Source organism: Pelobates fuscus, chromosome 5 (assembly GCF_036172605.1).
Source record: "Pelobates fuscus isolate aPelFus1 chromosome 5, aPelFus1.pri, whole genome shotgun sequence".
NCBI classification, from domain to species: domain Eukaryota; kingdom Metazoa; phylum Chordata; class Amphibia; order Anura; family Pelobatidae; genus Pelobates; species Pelobates fuscus.
In genome coordinates, this window is record NC_086321.1 from 259,209,227 (window position 1) to 259,231,481 (window position 22,255).

At 39.7% G+C, this 22,255-nt stretch overlaps 1 protein-coding gene across 2 annotated transcripts in view; it reads left to right on the forward strand.

Annotated features, from left to right (window-relative positions):
* Positions 1 to 3,357: 3,357 nt before the first annotated feature.
* ACO1 (aconitase 1) overlaps positions 3,358 to 22,255 on the forward strand; it is a 51,739-nt gene continuing 32,841 nt past the window's right edge. The window contains exons 1-6 of one of the 2 annotated variants that reach the window (XM_063455251.1): positions 3,358 to 3,516; positions 19,072 to 19,188; positions 19,895 to 20,063; positions 20,952 to 21,089; positions 21,720 to 21,789; positions 22,057 to 22,240. In XM_063455251.1, the coding sequence (XP_063311321.1) occupies positions 19,092 to 19,188; positions 19,895 to 20,063; positions 20,952 to 21,089; positions 21,720 to 21,789; positions 22,057 to 22,240 (658 nt within the window). In that variant the 5' untranslated portion in view covers positions 3,358 to 3,516; positions 19,072 to 19,091. The remainder of the gene's footprint in view (positions 3,517 to 19,071; positions 19,189 to 19,894; positions 20,064 to 20,951; positions 21,090 to 21,719; positions 21,790 to 22,056; positions 22,241 to 22,255) is intronic. The other variant, XM_063455252.1, reaches the window with a different exon arrangement.

The following is a 22,255-nucleotide window of genomic DNA, read 5'->3' on the forward strand; positions in this document are numbered from 1 at the left end:
AATGCAGTGTGTGTGTTTGTGTTGTGGTTTTAGTGTGTGTATGGTGAATGCAGTGTGTGTTTGTGTTGTGGTTTTAGTGTGTGTGTATGGTGAATGCAGTGTGTCTTTGTGTTGTGTTTTTAGTTTGTATAATTATGTAGAATAGAGGCTGCATTTGGTGGCAGGAGAGCATTTTTGGTGGTTAGATTTATTTGAACACACTTTATTTTATTCCCCCCTCCCTGCTTCTTACTTGGTCAGGGAGGGGGAGATTGCATCCCTGGTGGTCCGGTGGTATGATGGAGGGAGCCAGCCGCTGTATAATGTAGAAGGGGGTCAGCCAGCACCATCTTAACTTCCAGCAGCTCCTGTGCCTGTAACTCTCACGGCCTGTGCCTGCGTGCCGCACGAAGCGTTGCCATGGTAACCCGTAACAACGCTCTGCCGGCCGCGGAGCTCGCAAGAGTTACAGGCACAGGAGCTGATGGAAGTTAAGATGGTGCTGGCTGACCCCCTTCTACATTATACAGGTGGCCGGGGCCCACAGGTGCACATATAGATAGCGATAATCGCTATCTATAATGAGCACATATTGAATGTGGGGCCTGGGACTCCCAGAGCAGTCCAGGCCCCCCACAACCCTGGGCCCATGACAACCACCAAATTTAGGGCCCCCACCCGCCTTCAGTTTAATAGCCCCACTAGCGTGGCACGAGTGAGCGCTCGGGAGAGGGGAAGCTAGTTTTTTTTTTTCACAACAGTGAGCAGCCACAGGCTGCTTACTGTTTAATAGACATGCCCCTACTTGCGATATAGCAAGTAGGGGCAGAATTTACTAATACCACGTAATCGTTACTTTCTATTAGTAAATTTGGCTGAAAGACCAATTTAGGTCTTTCAACCTCTTGGTAGATAGCTCCCTGATACTGTGGGAATTAGGGAGTTTTCTACTAAGGCACGAATGGAATTCCGATCCAAACAAAGTCCTGAACTGTGTCCTAACACAAATGGAGAAACTGTTCTCATTCTGTTAGGACGAAATTCGGTAGTTTTGTCAGCGTTCTGTCTAAGTGACAGGACGTTCGGGAATACTGACAGGAAGCTTTGCGAGATCACGGATGAAAGGTAAGAATTGTGGGAAGATTTCTCTGACCACAGGAAATAGAGCACACTGTGCTCCTCCGCTGGTCAGAGATGGTCAGGCGTAAGAAAACCTCCATAAGACAAAATAGTCCCTACTTTGTCTTATGTTTAAAAAAATAAATAAACTAGAGCAGACAGGAAGAACAGATCCTGACAGAGGGAGAGAAGAGGAATTGATTGGGGAAAGGTAAGTTCGGCATGACAGTGCCGCTTTAAGTCTAATAAAGATTTCTGTTTCTCACATCTGTGATATTACAGGGACAGATTCTGTTAATCAAAACCGCTACATTAGATGTAGTGGTTTTGTTCTTTAGTGTTCCTTTAAAAACAGGAAATGAATCAATGTATATTTTTTATTTTATTTAATATTTTTGCAGTGCATATGATTGTAACATACAGGCCTGAGGTACCCCAACGGAAATCCCCAGGCATGGCAAAATGCAGTACATGTGGGTTACTTGAGATGGCATGCACAATTTTATAATAGTAACATGCTAATAACAAAGAAGTTTAATAGAGAAACATCAGACATATTTTTAAATAATGATTAGCAGAAGAGGTTATAAATGAGGCAGTCACCTTTGTATTGAGGAGTTAGTTTTACCAAGCTTGATATGTCTGAGTAGATTAATATAAAGCGTGATGTGTCAGGCTAGGTATACAGGCGCATACTACTGTAAATAGTTTGAGCGAGATACCTAAGTGTTGCAGGCTGAGTGTGTGTGTGTGTGCTTATAATTAGCAGAGATGTCGTGTTTCCAAGCTGAGGAGACCACGGGTTCCCCATCTCACTGCACTGTGCGGTTGGTATAAGTCGGTCTAGCCTAGCTGCCCCAAGATGGGTGTTGTAGTGGGTGCATTGAGTGTAGTCATGTGTAGCACATCTGGTGTGTGTCAGCGCTAGGCATGTGTCTTGTGCGTGTGTTCGCTCTATGTAGTACGGTATCGGTTAATCGTGAGGTCATGAGTTTGCTGAGTGCGTATGGCGCAAGGTCCTGGATCAGCCGATGCCTCGGCTTGGTATCAGGCTTGAGGGGTGGCATGAGAGCAAGAGGCAGAGTCCAAGCCAGCCCCCCCCATAAGAGTTTACCATCGGCTTATGAGTAACAGGATCGCCGATTTGGGTCAGTATTAGCTGGTGGCACAAAGTTATCTCATGTTTTCTGGCTCAGATGCGGGAACCCAGACCAAGCATGTCTGATCCAATCAGCGATCAGGCTCCGCCCCAAATCAATGTATTTTTAATGGTAATATATTTTAGACATAAATAAATATTCAGTACATGAAGATATGTTAAAGCAGTGAATCTGTTACGACTGGTTCTCTTTAGTCAGCTGAGAGGTTTTTAGGTAACAAGTCAAGAGACCTTTGACCAACCTGTACCAGCATTAGAACCAGGGTAATTTTCTGGAATAACTGTTTTGGTAGAGAAATGTACAGTGATACAAATGATAAATTTTCAATTACTGGCAGGATTATTAACCAATATTTCAATTATAGATTATTCAAAGTGAATTGAAAATTTTAGGCTAAAAATGTTACTTTCATTTTAGTTTGGTTATATTGGCCTAATATTTTAAATTCTGTTTGAATTCACATTCACACCTAAAAGAACAATCAAAGCACCACAACCACTACAGAGCCCTGTATTGGTCACAGTGCCAGAAGTGTACTGGTATCTCCAGAAGTAAGTTGTCAGAGTGTTTGCTAATGGTTTACAATTAGCCGGGTTTATGAGCAGAGCAGGGCTTAGCTCTCAATAGCTAACAGAAGCTTCTAGCAATTACAATTATTTATGCAGCACCAACATATTCTGCAATGCTGTACAATAGGAAACAAAACAAGCTGAAACACTGCACATACATACTCTTATCACCATGACCACTTAAAAAAGCAGAATGGGTCAGGACAGTTGGAGTAACCCTTTGATTGTACGGCATCTTAAGTGAATTTCGAATTTTAGGTAGTGACACTGGAAACAAATCTTAATTTGAGACTTTTTCCAGATCAGCTAGTATTGCTTTGATTTTGAAATTCAGATTTTAATGTCATGCAATTCTGAGTTTAGTGAATAAACCTTGACATGTGTTTGACTGTAGGACCGCCTTGGGTTGGGGATTTAGCACTTGGAATAATCTACTGTCTCTATTCCCCTCCCTCTTTTCTCCTCTGCTGAGTGTGTCTGATCCAGTCCTCTGTCATGGCCTGTGGGAGGCGTGTACATCCAGAGGGTGGATCGATCTTTACACAGTGACTTGTCAAAGTCTAACTGATACAGTCCTGGCCGGCTTTAGGACAAGTCGCAGGGCTGTCTTCACCCACCCACATTTGTTTGTCATTCGTGTTTTTTTAGCCCTGATGAGAGTGGTTGAACAGCAGGCTTAGCTGTCTTGTGTGAGTATCCATATCCCCTCGCCCTACATGTGTTCTAGAATGTAATGTAACCGTTGTAAGGGGTTAATGTGTTGTGCTTGTGTGTGAGGCCTTGCAGAGCTGTCAGAGTGAGGGAGACCTATGTGTTCCTTCTTAAACGTAGATCTGGGGGAAGCAGTACTGCAGACCGTATTCAGATAGGGAGACTGGAGAAAGACATGGTTATTTTTCATAAATGCCAGGTAATAGTGGTTTGATTTTAGTGTGAGAAATCGTTTTTAGGCTAAAGTCCTTTTTTAGCCATGCAACGACATGCCATGACAACCACAGATCCTGGAGGAGATAATCACCAGAAACCTGTGTTGTACAGTATAAATACAAAATATATATGCACAAGTAAGCCACCGCTAGACTAATGATGTTATGATATTTTTTAGATTAAACATCTTCAAAACTTTAACCATTTGAAACCCTGGATACACTGTTGCATTATCCTTTGTTATTGGGGACTATTTACTAAGTGCTGACAATGTAAAAAATCTTGTATGAGGTCTATGACACCCAAGTGTTGGCTCACATTTTACATTGCCAGGATTCAGTTTGGTAAGTGTAACCTTTGATTATGGGCCATTATATAATTTTTTTTTTAAACCACAACCAATATGGTTATTCTCTTGGATCTATTTGGACCTAATATATCTGGCACTGTAGCTGATTAGTGTAACTGACTTGTTTGTAAAAACTGTAACGAGATTGCAAAATATATTTTATATGATATTCAAATTGAACCTACCGCCCGAGCCTTAGAGAAGAAGGAAAACAATCTTAATCAACACTATTTTAGCTTCACCTCTCCACAGTTTTTCTCCTGAAACAGACTGAATTCTTTGTTGTATAGATTATATAGAGCAGGGGTTCCCAATTAATTTTTCCTGTGGAACCCTTTGACATAGTGTATCAACCTCACGTAACTCCCCTCCCTTTTGCGCCGTTGCATAAAACTTTTTTTTGAATGTGCTGGGATGTGTCTGTGTGTCAAGGTGTGTGTATCTGTGTGTGTGTGTGTGTGTGTGTGTCTGACACACACATACATATATATATATATATATATATATATACTCACCTTAACACAGTGTGTATCTGTGTGTGTGTGTGTATGTATCTATCTGTGTGTCAAGGTATGTGTATCTGTGTTTGTATGTTCCAGTATGTGTGTGTTTATGTTCAAAAATAGTAAGTTGTGCAATGTGGGCTTAGACTATAAATTCCCAGCTATTGTATTAGTGAGCTGCTACCACCTATATGTGAATATCCCTCACATTCACACAAAATAGAACAAACGGTAATGTAGTCTTTTAAATGTATCACCGTTAAGTAGTTCAGACTTTTTTTTATGAAATGTGACTGTAAAATGCTAACTATTTAAAGTTATGTTTTTCTTCTTTGTTTAGAAGAACAATAAGTAAAGCCATTTTAAAGTATCAATGATTTATCAATTGTTCAGATACTTACTACTGTATCTTTATTGATATGCTCCTTTCTTTCTTTCTTTTTTTTTTTTTTTTTTTTTCTTCTTCTTCTTCTACTTTTACATTCAATATTTTCCCTAATTCCCTCAGAGGAAAGTTGATGTACATAAATTTGTTTATTTTTTCCTCCTTGGAGACTCTACAGAAGGGTGTTTGTGTCCCCTTTATAGACACAAAAGTCTACAAACTCAGAGCCAAGTATATTAGGCTCTGAACAAGCTGAGCAGTTTGCAACCTCATATATTTGCACTTTTATTATATTGACACACTGCACTAGATTCACTCTTCTATTTTTTGTATTGCAGTTAAATGTGAGTGCACTAACAATAAGATATTTTTGTATGTACTCTACTGGACATACTACTCTATATTAGTATTTTTCATTATAGGACCCTATACCTCACCCATATAGTGAGGGTAAGTGATAAAATTTTTAGGGCTCCGCCGTTTGTTCACTGGGGTGGGTACACATACCACACAGTGAAGGTTTCTTTTGCTTTAGGTGTGTGTGTTTGTGTGTCTGTGTGTCAAAGTGTGTGTATCTGTGTTTGTATGTGCCAGTGTGTGTATTTATCTGACACACACAGATATACACACACACTGGTACATACACACACACTGACAGATACACTGACACCCATATATACACACACAGTGACACATAGATACACAAACTGGCACATACACACACAAATATACACACACTGACACGTATGTTTTGCTTACCTTGTTTCTTCCTTCAGTGCTGCTGGCTGAGGGTGGTGTGCCAAGTCGGTAGCTACTTACTCCCTGCTACGCTCCCGCTCTCCCTTCAGGCGGCACGTTCTGTCTGGGAAGAAGTGCTGTCACTTTCTTCCAGCATCACATACAACAGGGGTCCGGTTGCGGTCTTAGAGGCCCATGGCACCTGACCGGACCTCTGTTTAACAATACCCATCGGGTATAAATGCTTGGGCCACCCGACGGGCAAATCGCTGCGGAAACCCAGTTTTATTCTCACGGAACCATAGTTTTTAGAACAGGTAACATTTTTCCAAACTTCAACTTTCCAGTCTTGGTAACCAGATGTCTGCAGTAGTTTCATCCTGTTGTTTTTAGCTGACCATAGTGGAAGCTGCCATGATCTTCTGCTGATTCAGCTAAACTGCTTGTCAGTTAAAACTTTTTTTTGTGTGTGTGTGTGTCTGTCATCATCTGTGTTTTCATTGCCTTTTTTTTATCTTGAACAAATATTTCCTCTGTACATTCATTAAATGAACACTGTAACTTTAAGAATACATATCCGTATTCCTAACACTACTGCCCTGATGCCTCTAATCAATTAGGTTCCTGTGTAAAAAAACAAACAAAAAAAAAAACAACTTGCCTTTTCTTTAGCGCCGTGTCTCCCTCAGCGCTGCAGCGACCTTCTCCTGGGTTGCTTCATCCCATGCCCGTGACGTCACAATGTGTTGCGTAATGAGAACCTGACAGTAAGATTCCCGGGTCTCTCCTACCCAGAGGGCTTAGAGGCAAGGCTCTAAGCTGTGCTTCCAAGCACTTATTAGTGAACTAAAGTGTTTTTGGGGAAGGGGTGGAGGAGGCAAGGCAGTCACAGCAGGCACTATAACAACTTCAAAAAACATTAAACTGTTAAAGTGCCTACAATATCCCTTTAAAGGAACACCCCAATAAAGTTTTAGGGACCTACATTGTTTGTTTCAGTGCTACTCGGCAAAAAACATTGCTTTATATTTTAAGCAAGTGTTCAAAACAAGAGAGACAGCAAACCCTCCCATCTGTCTGATTGTCAACAGGGAGGCTGCAAATAAGAACTTTTAGATTTTTTTTTTTTTTGTAATTTTAAAGAAACACGTTTTTTTTGTGTAAAGGCAATGTTTACAGCAAAAAGCCTGCAGGAACTTACTATACTCGCCATAATAAGCTGTAATTGCTCATGTGACTATAGTGTTCCTTTAAGTGATTTAACTGGCTGAAGTGTTCCTTTTAAATAGGTGTTCCTTATCACTACATTATTTATACCACTATTCTTTGTAAATCCTAGAGGAAACAGTATGTGAATAGTCCCTGCAAGTCAGATGTTTCAAAGATCCTGAAACCACCACGTCTGGTACCAACAATCCTACCGTAGTAAAATTAATTAAGATCACACGTCGTCCCTATTCTAATATTTGAAGAACTAAGTCTCTTGACTGTTCATATATTGAGTAACAGCCTCATGATTCGTTTGTGTAGCTCTTGGTATTAATGTGTGTGTGTGTAGCTTATAAAATTTTTAACCGTGTGTGTACAGCACTGTATGTTTTATTTACACATTTTCATGGAGAATAATAAACCCACTCTAAACATAGCAATCTGTGATATGTGGGTATTTCTTGCCCTCAGCACACAATAAACAATATCTCTGGATGTGCAGCGTTTAAAGCAGAATCATCATGACCATCATGACCACTTCAAAAAGCAGAAGTTGTCATGGTGGTTTTAGTAACCCTGTAATTTGTTTTATTTGCTTGTCAATGCTCAGATATCCACCATTATTATTGGAGACTTTATAAATGCATAGAAATAGGTGAATAAACTGACATTTAATTGTTTAACTCTGTGGTTCTCAAAATTTTTAGGTTCAAGGCGCCCTTAAAGGACCACTCTAGGCACCCAGACCACTTCAGCTTAATGAAGTGGTCTGGGTGCCAGGTCCTTCTAGGGTTAACCCATTTTTTCATAAACATAGCAGTTTCAGAGAAACTGCTATGTTTGTGAATGGGTTAAGCCTTCCCCCTAATCCTCTAGTGGCTGTCTCACTGACAGCCGCTAGAGGCGCTTGCGTGATTCTCACTGTGAAAATCACAGTGAGAGCACACAAGCGTCCATAGGAAAGCATTCTGAATGCTTTCCTATGTGACCGGCTGAATGCACGCGCAGCTCTTGCCGCGCGATGCGCATTCATCCGACGGGGAGGAGAAGAGGAGGATCGGAGGAGGAGAGCTCTCCGCCCACCTCTGGAAAAAGGTAAGTTTTTACCCCTTTCCCCTTTCCAGAGCCGGGCGGGAGGGGGTCCCTGAGGGTGGGGGCACCCTCAGGGCACTCTAGTGCCAGGAAAACGAGTATGTTTTCCTGGCACTAGAGTGGTCCTTTAATATTTAAATATTTTCCAAGGCGCCCCAAGTAAAAATAAATTCTAGGTTGTGTATATGTACAATGCTTGCCGTTCAAGCGAGATCCAAAACCTAATCTCGGGAGGGGCACTGGTAGATTATTTAAATAAACAATCCAGGCGCAATAACCACTACAGCACTTTGTGCACTTAACAGTTTGATAACTTACCTGGGGTATGCTGGGATAGACGCTGTAGACGGGTATAGGGGCAGTAGTGTGTGTATGTGGGGCAGCTTGTATGAGGGGTACAGAGTGTGAGGGGTACAGTTTGTAGTTATGGGGGGAGAGCAGTGTGTGTATGGGGGAAGTTGTTGTGTGTTGTGAGGTCTGTGGGGGTAGGAGGGCAAATTCATGAATATATAATAATTTTTTTAAATTAAAAATAATAATTTTCATATTCCCCCTCCCTGTTTACCTTTGCCTGGGATGGGGGACAGTACTAATCCCTGGTGGCCGGTGGGGAAGACCTTGTGGTACCAGTGGTGAGAGTGAACTCTAGCAGCCTCAGGAGCTGCTAGAGAACACGGTAGCGAGATTCAGCGTGTTGCCATGGTAACCGCTGCAACGCTTCTAGCTCGCGAGAGGTGAACCTGGCAGAACTGCATGTTAGAGCTCCCACAGGTCCTCTCTCCTTGCTGCCGGCTGCAGGATTACACTGCTAGCGGGCCAGAGAGGGAGATCTATATATATTTTCCTGGTGCGATGTATAATTTAAAATTCCACATTATCATTTTGACATTTTTTTTCCCTCTTGAAAAGTTCCCAAGTTCAAAGAAACTGCAATGGGCCGCTTTCTTCATTTACACAGAGTTTAACTCTGCAAAACGACGCTGGACGTCCTCATGCTGAGGATATCCAGCGTCTTCAAATCCTCCTTAGGAAAGCATTGATTTCATGTTTTCTTATGGGGAAGGCCTAATGTGCAGTGCTTGCCACGCATGCGCATTAGATTTCTCCCCCCCCCCCTTATTACTGATGTCAAACCAAGGACGAGGAAACAGAGCCAGCAAGGGGTTAAATTCTTACCTTTCTCCAGCGCCGGGCTGTATATATATATATATATATATATATATATATATATATATATATATATTATTGTGTAATACATAGAGTTGCCATATCCTACCAGGTTTTCTGGCACAAACAAAATTCCATTGTGTTGATTCTGCCCTGTATTATGAGTAATATTAGATAATGTATAAGCTGCAGGATTCCTGATTTATTTGTCATCTGATTTTACTACCTGCAGCATGGGAATTCTACATACTACTGGGCAGCACCTTCTGTATGTTGCCCATCAATTTGTGTAATGATATGTGTTTTTACATCATTTAGCATCCCTAATTATACAGATTATACATTTGCTATATGGGACTCAGGCAGCCCGTAACCCTTGCAGGTGTATGCCCTGATGGCAACCCTGCTGAGAAGTAAGTAAAGAGGCGTATGAAGATTAGGTCATATCTCTTGTTTAACCCTAAAAGTTCCCCAAACACCTGACACATGTATTAGCTGTAATTAGGAGATGCCGCAGATTCCTAATAGGGGGGTCTTTCATCTAGTAGTAGAACACACACAACAGTCACCATTAGAATTCCGTATGTATGTGCAAAAAACGAAATACTAATGTTTTGAATTGTTGTGCAAGATATTTCCATTTTATTTAATTGCAACTGAGACCTTCCCACTAATGAGTTTGAATGGGTAACCTAGAAGTTCACCTGTTATGCTATTGCAAAGCTGTGCCTGCCTCTGTGTTTCTTTAAGGATCTAGCTGAAATTTTTTTTTTTTTTTTTTTTTGCTGAGTCACTAATGACATGGTTTTATTGTTTATCTTTTAAGAGGTGCTGTTTTCCAAAAGATCTGATATTCATATTTTAGTTTTTGTCTTTGTTTCACTCATTTGAAACTGAATGGTTAAGTGGAAATTATCACAGTATAATCATAAATATTAGCATGTTCAGTGACTTGGTTAAACCAAATTGTGAGTTTTGAATTGAACATTTTCTTTTTTTTTGTTTTCAGCTATTGTTCACTGCAAAGGTTTAGTAAATAAGCCCATAGTGTCTATAGAAAGGTAAATGCATTACTACTGTTTCTTGACATTTGTATTTTACTTTGTGTGTGTTTTTCTTAAAAACACATCATGTGATTTTCAATTGGTTCTGTAGTCAAATATTCATATTTACCCACCCCTCACCCCACATACACTCCCCAAATTCCTCTTTAGAAGAATGAACTCTGGCCGTGAACTTTGTTCCATTTTTACTTCTAGCCTGCAAACATATCTCTTGCTGAGCAAGCAATAATTTCCTTACCCAGTTTGATTCAGAAACCGACTTTCTATGTCTTCCATCTGACTAAGTTAAAGCGATACTGTAGGCACCCAGACCACTTCAGCCCATTGAAGTGGTCTGGGTGCCAACACCAATCAACCTTAACCCTGAGCATGTAATTATTTTTTATAAACTCCAATAATTACATTGCAGGGTTAAGTCCTCCTCTAGTGGCTGTCTAGCAGAGACTATAGAGACTTCCGGGTTCTTAGACTACTTTTGGTTGTCCAAACGACGCTGGACGTCCTTACGCTATGCATGAGGACTTCCAGCGTCGCCGGAATCCCTAGGAAAGCATTCCTATGGGGAGATCCTAATGCGAGCGCGGCCAGAAGCTCTTTCAGTTAGGTTCAGCCCTCTGCTCCTAAAGATACATCCTCCCTTGTCTCTGTTGTACTCTTGCACATGCAGAGGTCTAAGCATGACCTCATGAGACCCCATGGTACTTTATAAAACTTATCGATGCTAGAGTGAAAGTCTTTTCCCACAGATGTGACTAGCCATGGCTGATGGGAATTAACAAAAGTTGAAGGCAGAAACTCTCTTTTGTCACAATCTGTTTTGTCAACCGCAGACATGACCATAAGATAAAGTAAATCCTACTTTGTCTTTTAATATCTTTTTATGGCATTGTAATTTCAGTTGGATTTCAACAGTCAATGTGTATTTGTTAAATATTGTATTTTTATAACAGAGCTAATTTAACCATTGAAAACATGGTCACATGTGAACCTAATCTCTTACAAAAACATGCATAACTAACCACTCACCTAATTAATCATGCTTGTGTAACTTACCACTCCTATATGACCTCTTGTAAAAAGCTTGTTCCTTCTCTTGTAATCTCTCGCATTGATTACTGTAATTCTCTCCTAATACTTGATCTCCCCAGAAACCGTAATACTGCACTACACTCCATAAGGGAAGTTGCCACCAGGCTGATTTTTCTGTCCCTATGCTCTTCTCAAATCTCACCCTTCTGTCAATCCTTATATTGGCTTCCTTTATCCTACAGGATTAAATTAAAAACACTATCCCTTACCTATAAAGCTCTCAACTACTCTACCCACCCGCTACATTTCTTTACAGATTTCTATTTATGCCTTTTTTCGCTCTCTCTGTTCTGCCATTGACCGTCTCGTGTCCGCTGCTTGCACCCTTACTGCTAACTCACGCTTGAAGAACTTCTTATGGACATCTGAACTCCTTTGGAACAGCCTGCCTACTCTTATCAGACTCTCAAGTAGTCATTAATTAAAGTCCCTTAAAACTTCAGAATCGCCTATGGGTATAGGCAACCTTCGGCACTCCAGATATTTTGGACTACACCTCCCATGATGCGTTGCCAGCATTATGCCTATACCTGCTATGGCCTCGCAGAATCTTTTTTTATTTTTTTATTTCACAGATCTATCTCTCGCTCTCTTTTAAAGGGCCACACTCCACTCCTACCTTCCAATTGTGCTACTTTCCCCACCCTGTTGCTTGATTGCTAACCCTCACGCTGCCCTCCTCTAGATTGTAAGCTCTTTCAATCAGGCTCATCAACTTATTGTTCCTGTAACATTTTGTAATTGTCTCATTTATTGCTAAATTCTCTAATCTTATAATCTTGTAAAGCACAGTGGAATACATCGGCGCTACATGAATGCCAAATTAATAATAATGATTCTAATAATAATATGACCTTTAATTAGCAAAATATATAACTAACCACTAATACAAACATATGTTACCAACCACTTGTACTTGCATGGATTTTGCGTACATAATTGCACACTTGGCAGATTATTTTATTTCTCAGCGCCCCCCTTGCTGCTCACCTTTGTCATTACTGAATATAGAGTTGTGGAAAAAGGATTTGAAAGCATGCACTGATAGCAACAGATATCTCATTACTTCTCAGAGATAGTCAAGTTGCTTTAATATGTTGCTGTTCACTTGTACTGGGTACTTTTAATCCTAGAGTTGAACATTTAATAGGATCCGTGCACGATCAACTCTAATTCATTACTAATTAAAAAGTCTACGCATACAGCTTTACACACAACTGTTTACTGAAACCAACAAAAATAATTTTATAGAGACATAAGGTAATATAAAAGGAGAACATATTCCTCCTTTTGCACATTTACTAGCATGCACAAGAGTCATAGTGACATTTTTGTGCTTTAATAAAAACTGTCTGGAATGTACCTTTTAAAGTTTCAATGTAGTTATCATTGTCTACAGACCCAAATTCCAAAGTCAGCTTTATCAATGTAATGTTACTGGAATATGTTGTACCTTGGTAGTTTAGTGATGCACTGGATTCTCCAAGCATCTTTACTGTTTGGCTGCCTACATGCCTGGATTCCTCCTACCTGAAGCATCACCAACTGGTAAGCCCAGATATTGCCTGATGCATGTCTGCCTAAAATTAATCTTTTAAGTTATTAATATTGGGATGATATCTACACCACTGCCTTAGGGTTAGGATTTGTTTTGGTTTATGAAGACCTTTGAGTAAGGATTTATTGTTAGCATGTAAAAGCCATGGAAAAGTACAATATTTGGGTCCCAAGGTTCAATATTTGGCAGTAGGGGGTGATTTTTCTGTAGTAGTAGGAGTGAGGGGAGATTATAAAATGGGCAGCACTGTCTTTGGTGTTCAGCAGGTAGTGTGCTGTTTTTACATGCTGCAGTTGCAGACATATTTTAAAAGGAGCAAATAATAATAAAAAACTTTTTTGAGGGGGTGGGGTCGGGGATGTATCAACCTCACGATGATTGGTCACATGAATTTTTGTTTTCCTTTTTTAATTATTCTGCGGGCCAGCTTATAACACTGCTAGTGTTACTCTTTCTGCTCTCTGTTGATTAGTTTCAATCTCTGAATATTTCCAGGAATAATGAAGTTAGCTAAATTGTCAACATCAAGAGTTCAGAGAAGGGCTACTAAACTGGTTCATGGATTGCAGGATAAAACTTACCAGGAAAGGTTAAAGGATCTTAACATGTATAGCTTGGGGGAAAGACGAGACAGGGGGGATATGATAGAAACATTTAAATAAAAGGGAATCAACACAGTAAAGGAGGAGACTATATTTAAAAGAAGGAGAACTACCACAACAAGAGGACATAATCTTAAATTGGAGGGGCAAAGGTTTAAAAATAATATCAGGAAGTATTACTTTACTGAGAGGGTAGTGGATGCATGGAATAGCCTTCCAGCTGAGGTAGTAGAGGTTAACACAGTGAAGGAGTTTAAGCATGCATGGGATAGGCATAAGGCTATCCTAGACTTAAGATAAGGCCAGGGACTAATTAAAAGTATTTTGAAATATTGGGCAGACTAGATGGGCCGAATGGTTCTTATCTGCCGTCACATTTTATGTATCTATGTGAAGAAGGTGCTTGCTAAATAGGTAACGTACCTCTGGTGCAACAAAGACATTAGTGTCCAGACGCCTTCAGTTGCAGTATCTATTAGAAAAGAGCTGGGCACACTTGTATTGAAAGACTGACACACCCCCTCTGCTAACGACCTGGTTTGAGAAAATGGACTAACTGCGTGGACTGGAAGACTTGACGTTTAATGCACAGGGTCGCCCACAAACGTATCTGGACATATGGATGCACTGGTTACTAGAGGTCTACCGCCCTGATTTTCAAAGCATGCTGACATGGGAGACAGGGAGTACAACAATTGGGAATAGAACCTGACTTAAATAGAGGGCTCGGGTTGCTGGTCCAAAGGAGCTGGGGACTGTCTCCCCCTCACCTTAACTTCCCGCTCTTACCTCTGTCCTCATAAAGGGAGGGTTGGAAAGGGGGGATAGGAACTAAGACCTTCATTGGAGCTAACCAGATCGAAACCCAAAGGGTCACCTGATTCACCAGCCTCACAGGAGGCACGTTTACTGTAGGGAATAAGGAATTGGGAGCCACAACACTATAACACATTGAAAGGATCCCCGCTCACTATACATTAACACAGGGTTTCCCAATTATTTTTCCCTTGGAACACTCTGACATGGTATAGCAAAACTTTGGAACCCCAAGAAAAAAAATGTGTGCTGTAGAGTAGCGCAGCGCAGCCCAGCGCAAACCTTTCAATGATCAGAGTGTAATGTTCTCTTTTGCTGGCAAATTCTTTTTATTTCTGGTTTAATTGTTGACAATTGTATTCGCATGTCTGCAGTTCCGTCAAGTCGATTTCGATACTTTGTTTTTGTTGCAGACCAAAGCGAGAATCCAGTTTCACATAAGTATGTGCTTAGCGAATAGCAACAGAACTTTGATTGCCCGGTTGGACAATTCAGGGTATTCTTTGCATAAATCACCCCAAAAAGCAATAAGAGAAACTTCTTTACATTTTTTGCTTAGTTGACTGTCAGAAGTTATGTCGATCAGATTCTCAAAACATCAGAACAGTTGGCTGGCTTGTCTTTTATGAATGGATTTCTAACCCAGTCATTATTGTTTTAATTAAAGAATGGAAAATACTAATTAATCGGTGTGATTTAAATTGTAAAGATGATCTACAATTTCATTGAGAATTTTGTCTTCAAGTTCAATTTCTGATTCTTCAAGAAAATTCTTAAGTGTTGGCAAAGAGTTATAAAATGTTTTGCTCAACTGATGAGGTCCAAAACTGCAGTTTACGAGACAGTGAAAATATTTTATCTCTTGCATTAAAAATACTTGTGTTTTTTTTCCTTGGAGTTATAAACATACATCATTTCATTTTGTGAATATGTCTGCAAGATATTCTACTTTGGATAACCACAGAGTGTTTGTTAATCGATCAGATAATCCAAATTTATGATCCTGGAAATATACAAATACCTCTTGACGCAATTCAAACATTCTAACAAGGACTTTACCTCGTGATAGCCAACGGACTTCTGAATGCAAAAGCAGAGCAGAGTGCTGACTACCCATATCTTCACATACAATTTTAAATGGTCGTGACTGTAATGGTGGACTTTTTATAAAATTCATAATCTGGACCGATTTCCTCTAGCACAGTTGAGATTGAAATATTTTTAGCTACCAGTGCATGTCTGTGAAGAACACAGTGAGAACTGGTGCTGTTTTTTGCAACATTTCTTATTCGTGTCACAGTGCCTGCCACTTTCCCAACCATTGCTTTGACACCATCACTGCACACATCTACACATTTGTCCCAATTTATACTGTGTGTGTTCATGAACTTCTGGATACAGTTAAAGATGTTCTCACCAGTGGTATGAGTTTTCAAAGTTTTACACAGAAGCAAGTCTTCTTCAATCTCTGACAGAGCCTTTCAGTGCCCCTGACAGAGCCTTTTAATGTCCCTTACAGACAACTCCTCTCTCTATCACTCCACTACCACGTGTTATAGAAAATGGCTGATGGCAGGGCTGGCTGACGGCTGGGCGGTCTCTCTCACGGACGAGCTAAGTTTAAGTGGCTGGCTGATGGCAGGGCGGGCTATAATGGCAAGGCAGGCTGACGGCAGGGCAGGCTTAAGATTGCGCTCCTGCGATCTCTGCTTTTTCTGACCTTCCGGGAACAGCAGGTAGCGGTGGCCATCTTGAATGTGGCTAAATGCCACGGAACCTCAATTTTGTTCTCGCGGAACCCAAATTGGGAAACGCTGCATTGACACATGGTTCTGTGTAATACACACCGGAACCACCCATGTTTTCTGAACTTATGTTCTCTGTTTATTTTTTGTTGCTATGTAATGTTTCATGAAATGAATGGTTAAAACACACGATTGTATAACTTAACTCAAGTCACTGCAGCCCTGTGTGGCGACAATGTCGAAAGTGCATTTAATTATTAAGGACCTGCGAGTCCTGCCTTGATGCTGCAAGTTAATTGCTGAATGAAACAAAAAAACAAAACCCTAATAAACATCTATTTACTAAAAATTAAAAAGAGAGCTGGGCACACATTATCACATTCTGGTCATTTATTGGTGACACATAAGTGTTTTGACGTTAGTTTCACTAGCTGGTTTGAGAACGGCTTTGGAGGTAGTTAACCCCTTAAGGACCAAACTTCTGGAATAAAAGGGAATCATGACGTGTCACACATGTCATGTGTCCTTAAGGGGTTAAAGGGACACTATAGTCACCTAAATTACTTTAGCTAAATAAAGCAGTTTTAGTGTATAGATCATTCCCCTGCAATTTCACTGCTCAATTCACAGTCATTTAGGAGTTAAATCACTTTGTTTCTGTTTATGCAGCCCTAGCCACACCTACCCTGGCTATGATTGACAGAGCCTGCATGAAAAAAAAAACTGGTTTCACTTTCAAACAGATGTAATTTACCTTAAATAATTGTATCTCAATCTCTAAATTGAACTTTAATCACATACAGGAGGCTCTTGCAGGGTCTAGCAAGCTATTAACATAGCAGGGGATAAGAAAATCTTAATTAAACAGAACTTGCAATAAAGAGCCTAAATAAGGCTCTCTTTACAGGAAGTGTTTATGGAAGACTCTGCAAGTCACATGCAGGGAGGTGTGACTAGGGTTCATAAACAAAGGGATTTAACTCCTAAATGGCAGAGGATTAAGCAGTGAGGCTGCAGGGGCATGTTCTATACACCAGAACTGCTTCATTAAGCTAAAGTTGTTTAGGTGACTATAGTGTCCCTTTAACATTGCAAATGTGTCGACTGTAAATCACCAGTATACAGTACTCTTTTGTGGTAAGTCTTTTTTTTTTTTTTACATTTTAATTGAATTTTCTAGATGAAAAGTCAGCCAGCGAAAAACAAGCTGTTACTTGTACAATCTTGTTTCCTGGACGCATATATATGTTTGTATATCTATATATAATGCATATATTGCATATATAATATATATTTATAATCCAATTGTACTTTAAAAAGATGCAGTAGTGCAGTTTTATTTACCATACCATATAACTGTAATGTGTGCACTTTTAGTAGAATGTAAGTATAATTAGTACGAGACGCAAGTGAAAACGAACTTTGAACTTGTCAATATAATAAACTAATTTGTCAGTTTAACAAGACCTTGGCAAAACATGCTTTAGTATGCATTCAGACAAACATACACAATACAAAATCATACAAAACCAATGCATCTAAATAAGTTACCTTAAAGGACCACTATAGTGCCAGGAAAACATACTCAAAATCATACAAAATCAATGCATCTAAATAAGTTACCTTAAAGGACCACTATAGTGCCAGGAAAACATACTCACTTTCCTGGCTCTATAGGGTCCTTGGTTCCCCCTCACCCTCAGGGCCCCCCTCCCGCCAGGCTCTAGGGTGAGGAAGGGGTTAATCCCTTACCTTTGTTCCAGCGCTGGGCTCCCTCTGCGCTGGGGACTCTCCTCCTCCTTTCCCGTCATCGGCTGAATGCGCATGCACAGCACAAGCCGCGCGCGCATTCAGCCAGTCTCATTGGAAAGCATTCTCAATGCTTTCCTATGGACGCTGGTGTCTTCTCACTGTGAAAATCACAGTGAGAAGCACGGAAGCGCCTCTAGCGGCTGTCAATGAGACAGCCACTAGAGGCTGGATTAACCCATTTGTAAACATAGCAGTTTCTCTGAAACTGCTATGTTTAAAGCAGAAAGGGTTAATCCTAGATGAACCTGGCACCCAGACCACTTCATTAAGCTGAAGTGGTCTGGGTGCCTATAGTGGTCCTTAAAGACCTTCAGGGTGTAAGTTACTTTGAAAAGAGGCATGAATCTCTCATTAGTCTGTTTAGTTTGAGTCTTCCCTAGGTTTGAATTCTTTTAAATGGGGCCCATTAGTGATCTGATTCCATACTAAGACTTTACTGACACATGGATTTGAACTCTATATAATATTTCATTTATTAAGTAATTCTAATGTCTGTTAAATGGACCCTCTCCAGACCTCTAAAGAACCTTAGGTTGCTGAAATGCTTTATATGGGAAGGATGTCTTCTTTTCATATTACAAAAAGTGCAGATAGATAGAAATCCAGGTTGTTTAGCTCAGTATATCTCAAGAAGGCAGAAAATTGCCCAAGGCACCTGCCTTGCAAAGAGTTCTTATTGAGCCGCATTGGGATATGTGTGATTGTACAGCCAAAGAAGGTCTGGGCTGCGGAAGAAGCGGCGGGCTTATAAAGGCTTAAATATATACTTGGTTTAACCACGGCAGCCATCTCTCTGTCATGGCCCATGACAATTGTTGATTATACAGATATTTACCAAAACCTCAGTACCTCAGCATCTTGGACCAAAAATGATGTGAAAGCACATTATAAGGTAGACTTAGAGACATAGGTCCCAATGTAATGCTCAAGATCGCTTAAAGTTCCACAGCGTTATGAGACTCCGTCCTAAATAGTTTTTTTTTTTTTTGTGTTGTTTTTTAGGGGGTATCTACACCAACAAAAACAATTTTATTATAGTTACTATTTCATATAATGGTTGCATTCTAAATAGTTTGTTGTACATGAAATATATTGTATAAAATACAGTGCACAAATTGTTTTAGTAAACAGTATTTGGTTCTAAATCACCCCATTAATCATTCTTAATGTATTTATATCTACATTTAGGTGTGATTTAAATATTAATTATGAGTAACCCATTTCAACGACTTGTGGAAGTCCTTGACCCTGCACAGCCAGACAAGAAGTTTTACAATCTCAACAAGTTAAGCGACCCAAGATATGGTATGTAGTATACAGTCTGAGTGTTATGTACTCATCTGCACATGGTGATTCTCATTCAGTAATTTTTTTTTTTTTACACTGCAATAGAAACCTGACCACTGACCGTTTAAAATGTTTACCACAATCCCAGATTTATGTTTGGAGGGAAAACGCAATCTTTCTATTTATCTATCCCGACATAAATACCTATGGAATTTTTCTAGTGCTAAATTTCGGAATCTTAAATAAGATATTTTGTTTTATATTTTTATATGTGTATTTTTGTAACACAATAAATTGTATTCTGTTAAAGAGATGTTGTATCCCAAAAATGTTTTTGTTTTTTTTTTTAAAAAGAAAAAAAAAGTGGCTAATAACTCTTGTGCGTTTTTGGTGTGAAACATTTGTTTATTTCTTTACACTACCAAATCTGACGGCATGGGTTCAGGGCACTGATTGTAATCCTAAAAATTGATAGGTGTTTAAACTTCCCTGCCCCCTTTGAATTGAACTATGAAAGTGTAAATGGAAAATTGTAGCATGTTATGTGTTACATGCAAGAAAACGATCAGTCAAGAAAGAATTTCTCAGTGGGATTGAAAAATATCTTTACTGTAAATCAGTTATGTTGCTTTTCTGTGCCATCGAGCAGTATGTCTTTATTTGTGTTAAGCTCTAGTGTATGATTTCAGTTATTTACTATTTTGTACATACAATTTTTCAACAGAACGTTTGCCATACTCTATTAGAGTCCTCCTCGAGGCTGCTGTCAGAAACTGTGATGACTTCCTAGTAAAGGAGAAGGATGTTGAGAACATCTTGGATTGGAAAGTTACTCAGCACAATAATGTGGAGGTTCCTTTTAGACCAGCACGAGTTATCTTGCAAGACTTCACGTAATTATATATTTTTTGTTTTTGAAATCTGGAATCGTGTTGTAGATAATATATTAAATCCCGTGTTTAGGCTCCTCATATCGCTGATGTGAAGAAAAGCTTTACTTAATCATTTTTCTGTTTTAACCGGAATGTGCGATTTTGTTTTTGCCATGAGTGAAATGAGACCTTCATTGCAAGATAAATGCACCTTATGCCTCACATTTTCTTTAGAGAAGCATAAGCTTGTCTTGGCTAAAGACTCTTGCATTGGAAACAGTGATAATTTAATTTTTTTAAAGGGACACTCCAGGCACCCAGACCACTTCTGCTCATTGGAGTGGTCTGGGTGCCAACTCCCACTACCCTTAACCCTGCAAGTGTAATTATTGCAGTTTTTCATAAACTGCAATAATTACATTGCAGGGTTAACTCCACCTCTAGTGGCTGTCTTCCGAGGTCACTTCCTAGTTTCTAGCACAGGTTTCCTATGCTAGAGCGTCGCTAGACGTCCTCACGCTGTGTGAGGACCTCCAGCGTCGCTCAAAACCCCATAGGAAAGCATTGAAATTATTTTTCAATGCTTTCCTATGGGGAGACGACATCGCCGCTGTCCCAGGTAAGTCACTGAAGGGGTTTTCACCCCTTCAGTAACCGGGGATTGGTGGGTGGGAGGGAGAGGGACCCTCCAGTGCCAGAAAAACGGATCGTTTTTCTGGCACTGGAGTTTCCCTTTAAGTACCGGTAATCATATATGCAAAATATTTGCTTTCATGTTCCAGAAGAAATTTCCCCAGCTTGAAACTTTCAATTATCGTTTGTCTTTATGTTATGATATATTGCATGTTGCTGTGCAATATGGCATACGAAAAATGTATGTTTTTACAGAATAATGTTTCCCTCTTACAGCGGTGTGCCTGCGGTGGTGGATTTTGCTGCTATGCGGGATGCAGTAAAGATATTGGGAGGTGACCCAGAAAAAATAAATCCTGTTTGTCCAGCAGACCTCGTCATTGATCACTCTATCCAAGTTGATTTCAACAGGAGGTGAGACTGTTCCAGCACGATCACATTATTTTCTAATTTTCATCTGTGTAATATGCAGGGTTAGGCAACTTTCAGGACTCCAGATCTTGTAGACTACCTCTTTCTTGGGCTTTCATTATGGCTGTAAGAGAGATGTAGTCTACAACATTTGGCGTTTCGAAGGTTGCCTACCTCTTATCTATTGTAATCCATTTAAAATATTAGGCATGTTGAGTCTTTGTCTTTGAAACAAATACTAGTGTCCGCAAAGGACTAATAGCCTAAGGACGTTTTCCTAAATGGTTGGGGGAAAAAAATAAGAAAGTAAATCCCTCCAATCTATTCTTGCGCTACAATCAAACAACGTGCTAGCGTAAAAGTGCATCAATCATTTAGTAGTTAAATGATTTCCCATTCACTTGTTTAGAATTCAGAGTTTTCTAATTTTCTAAGTTTTTTATTTTTAAATGTTATCAATGAGTGAGATTTGGTATGTTGATTAGTGTATCTTGCTTCTCCACTTGTATTCGTTGTTGCAAGTTCAACAGGATGCAGCATCCTTATCAAAACTAAGTCGGGCAATGCTTTTACAGGAAATAAAAAATCCTCCTTTGTCTGCATGCCTCCTTCTTCTTATCCCCTCTTTTTCAGGGCTGACAGCTTACAGAAGAATCAGGAATTGGAGTTTGAAAGGAATAGAGAACGGTTTGAGTTTTTAAAGGTCAGTTGACAGATTCTGGGTTGATAACAATCCTAGTTTAAACAAAGATGTTGGGGAAACCAGAATGTTTTTGAATATCAAATTATTGTTCTGATTATTGTATCTCTATTGTATTCCATTCATTTAAAGTTGGTAGTGCAAAGCAGCTGGTAATATATATATATATATATATATATATATATATATATATATATTTTTTTTTTTTTTTTTCCATGAAATGATTCAAGGGATGCAATTTAATCTCCTTTCTCTTCTATTCAATTTTAGTGGGGTTCCCAAGCTTTTCAAAACCTGAAGATCATCCCTCCAGGCTCAGGCATCATACATCAAGTCAATCTAGAGTATTTGGCGAGAGTGGTGTTTTTTCAGGATGGTTTCTGCTATCCAGACAGCCTGGTGGGGACAGATTCCCACACCACCATGATTGATGGACTGGGAGTGCTTGGCTGGGGTAAGTAAATAAACT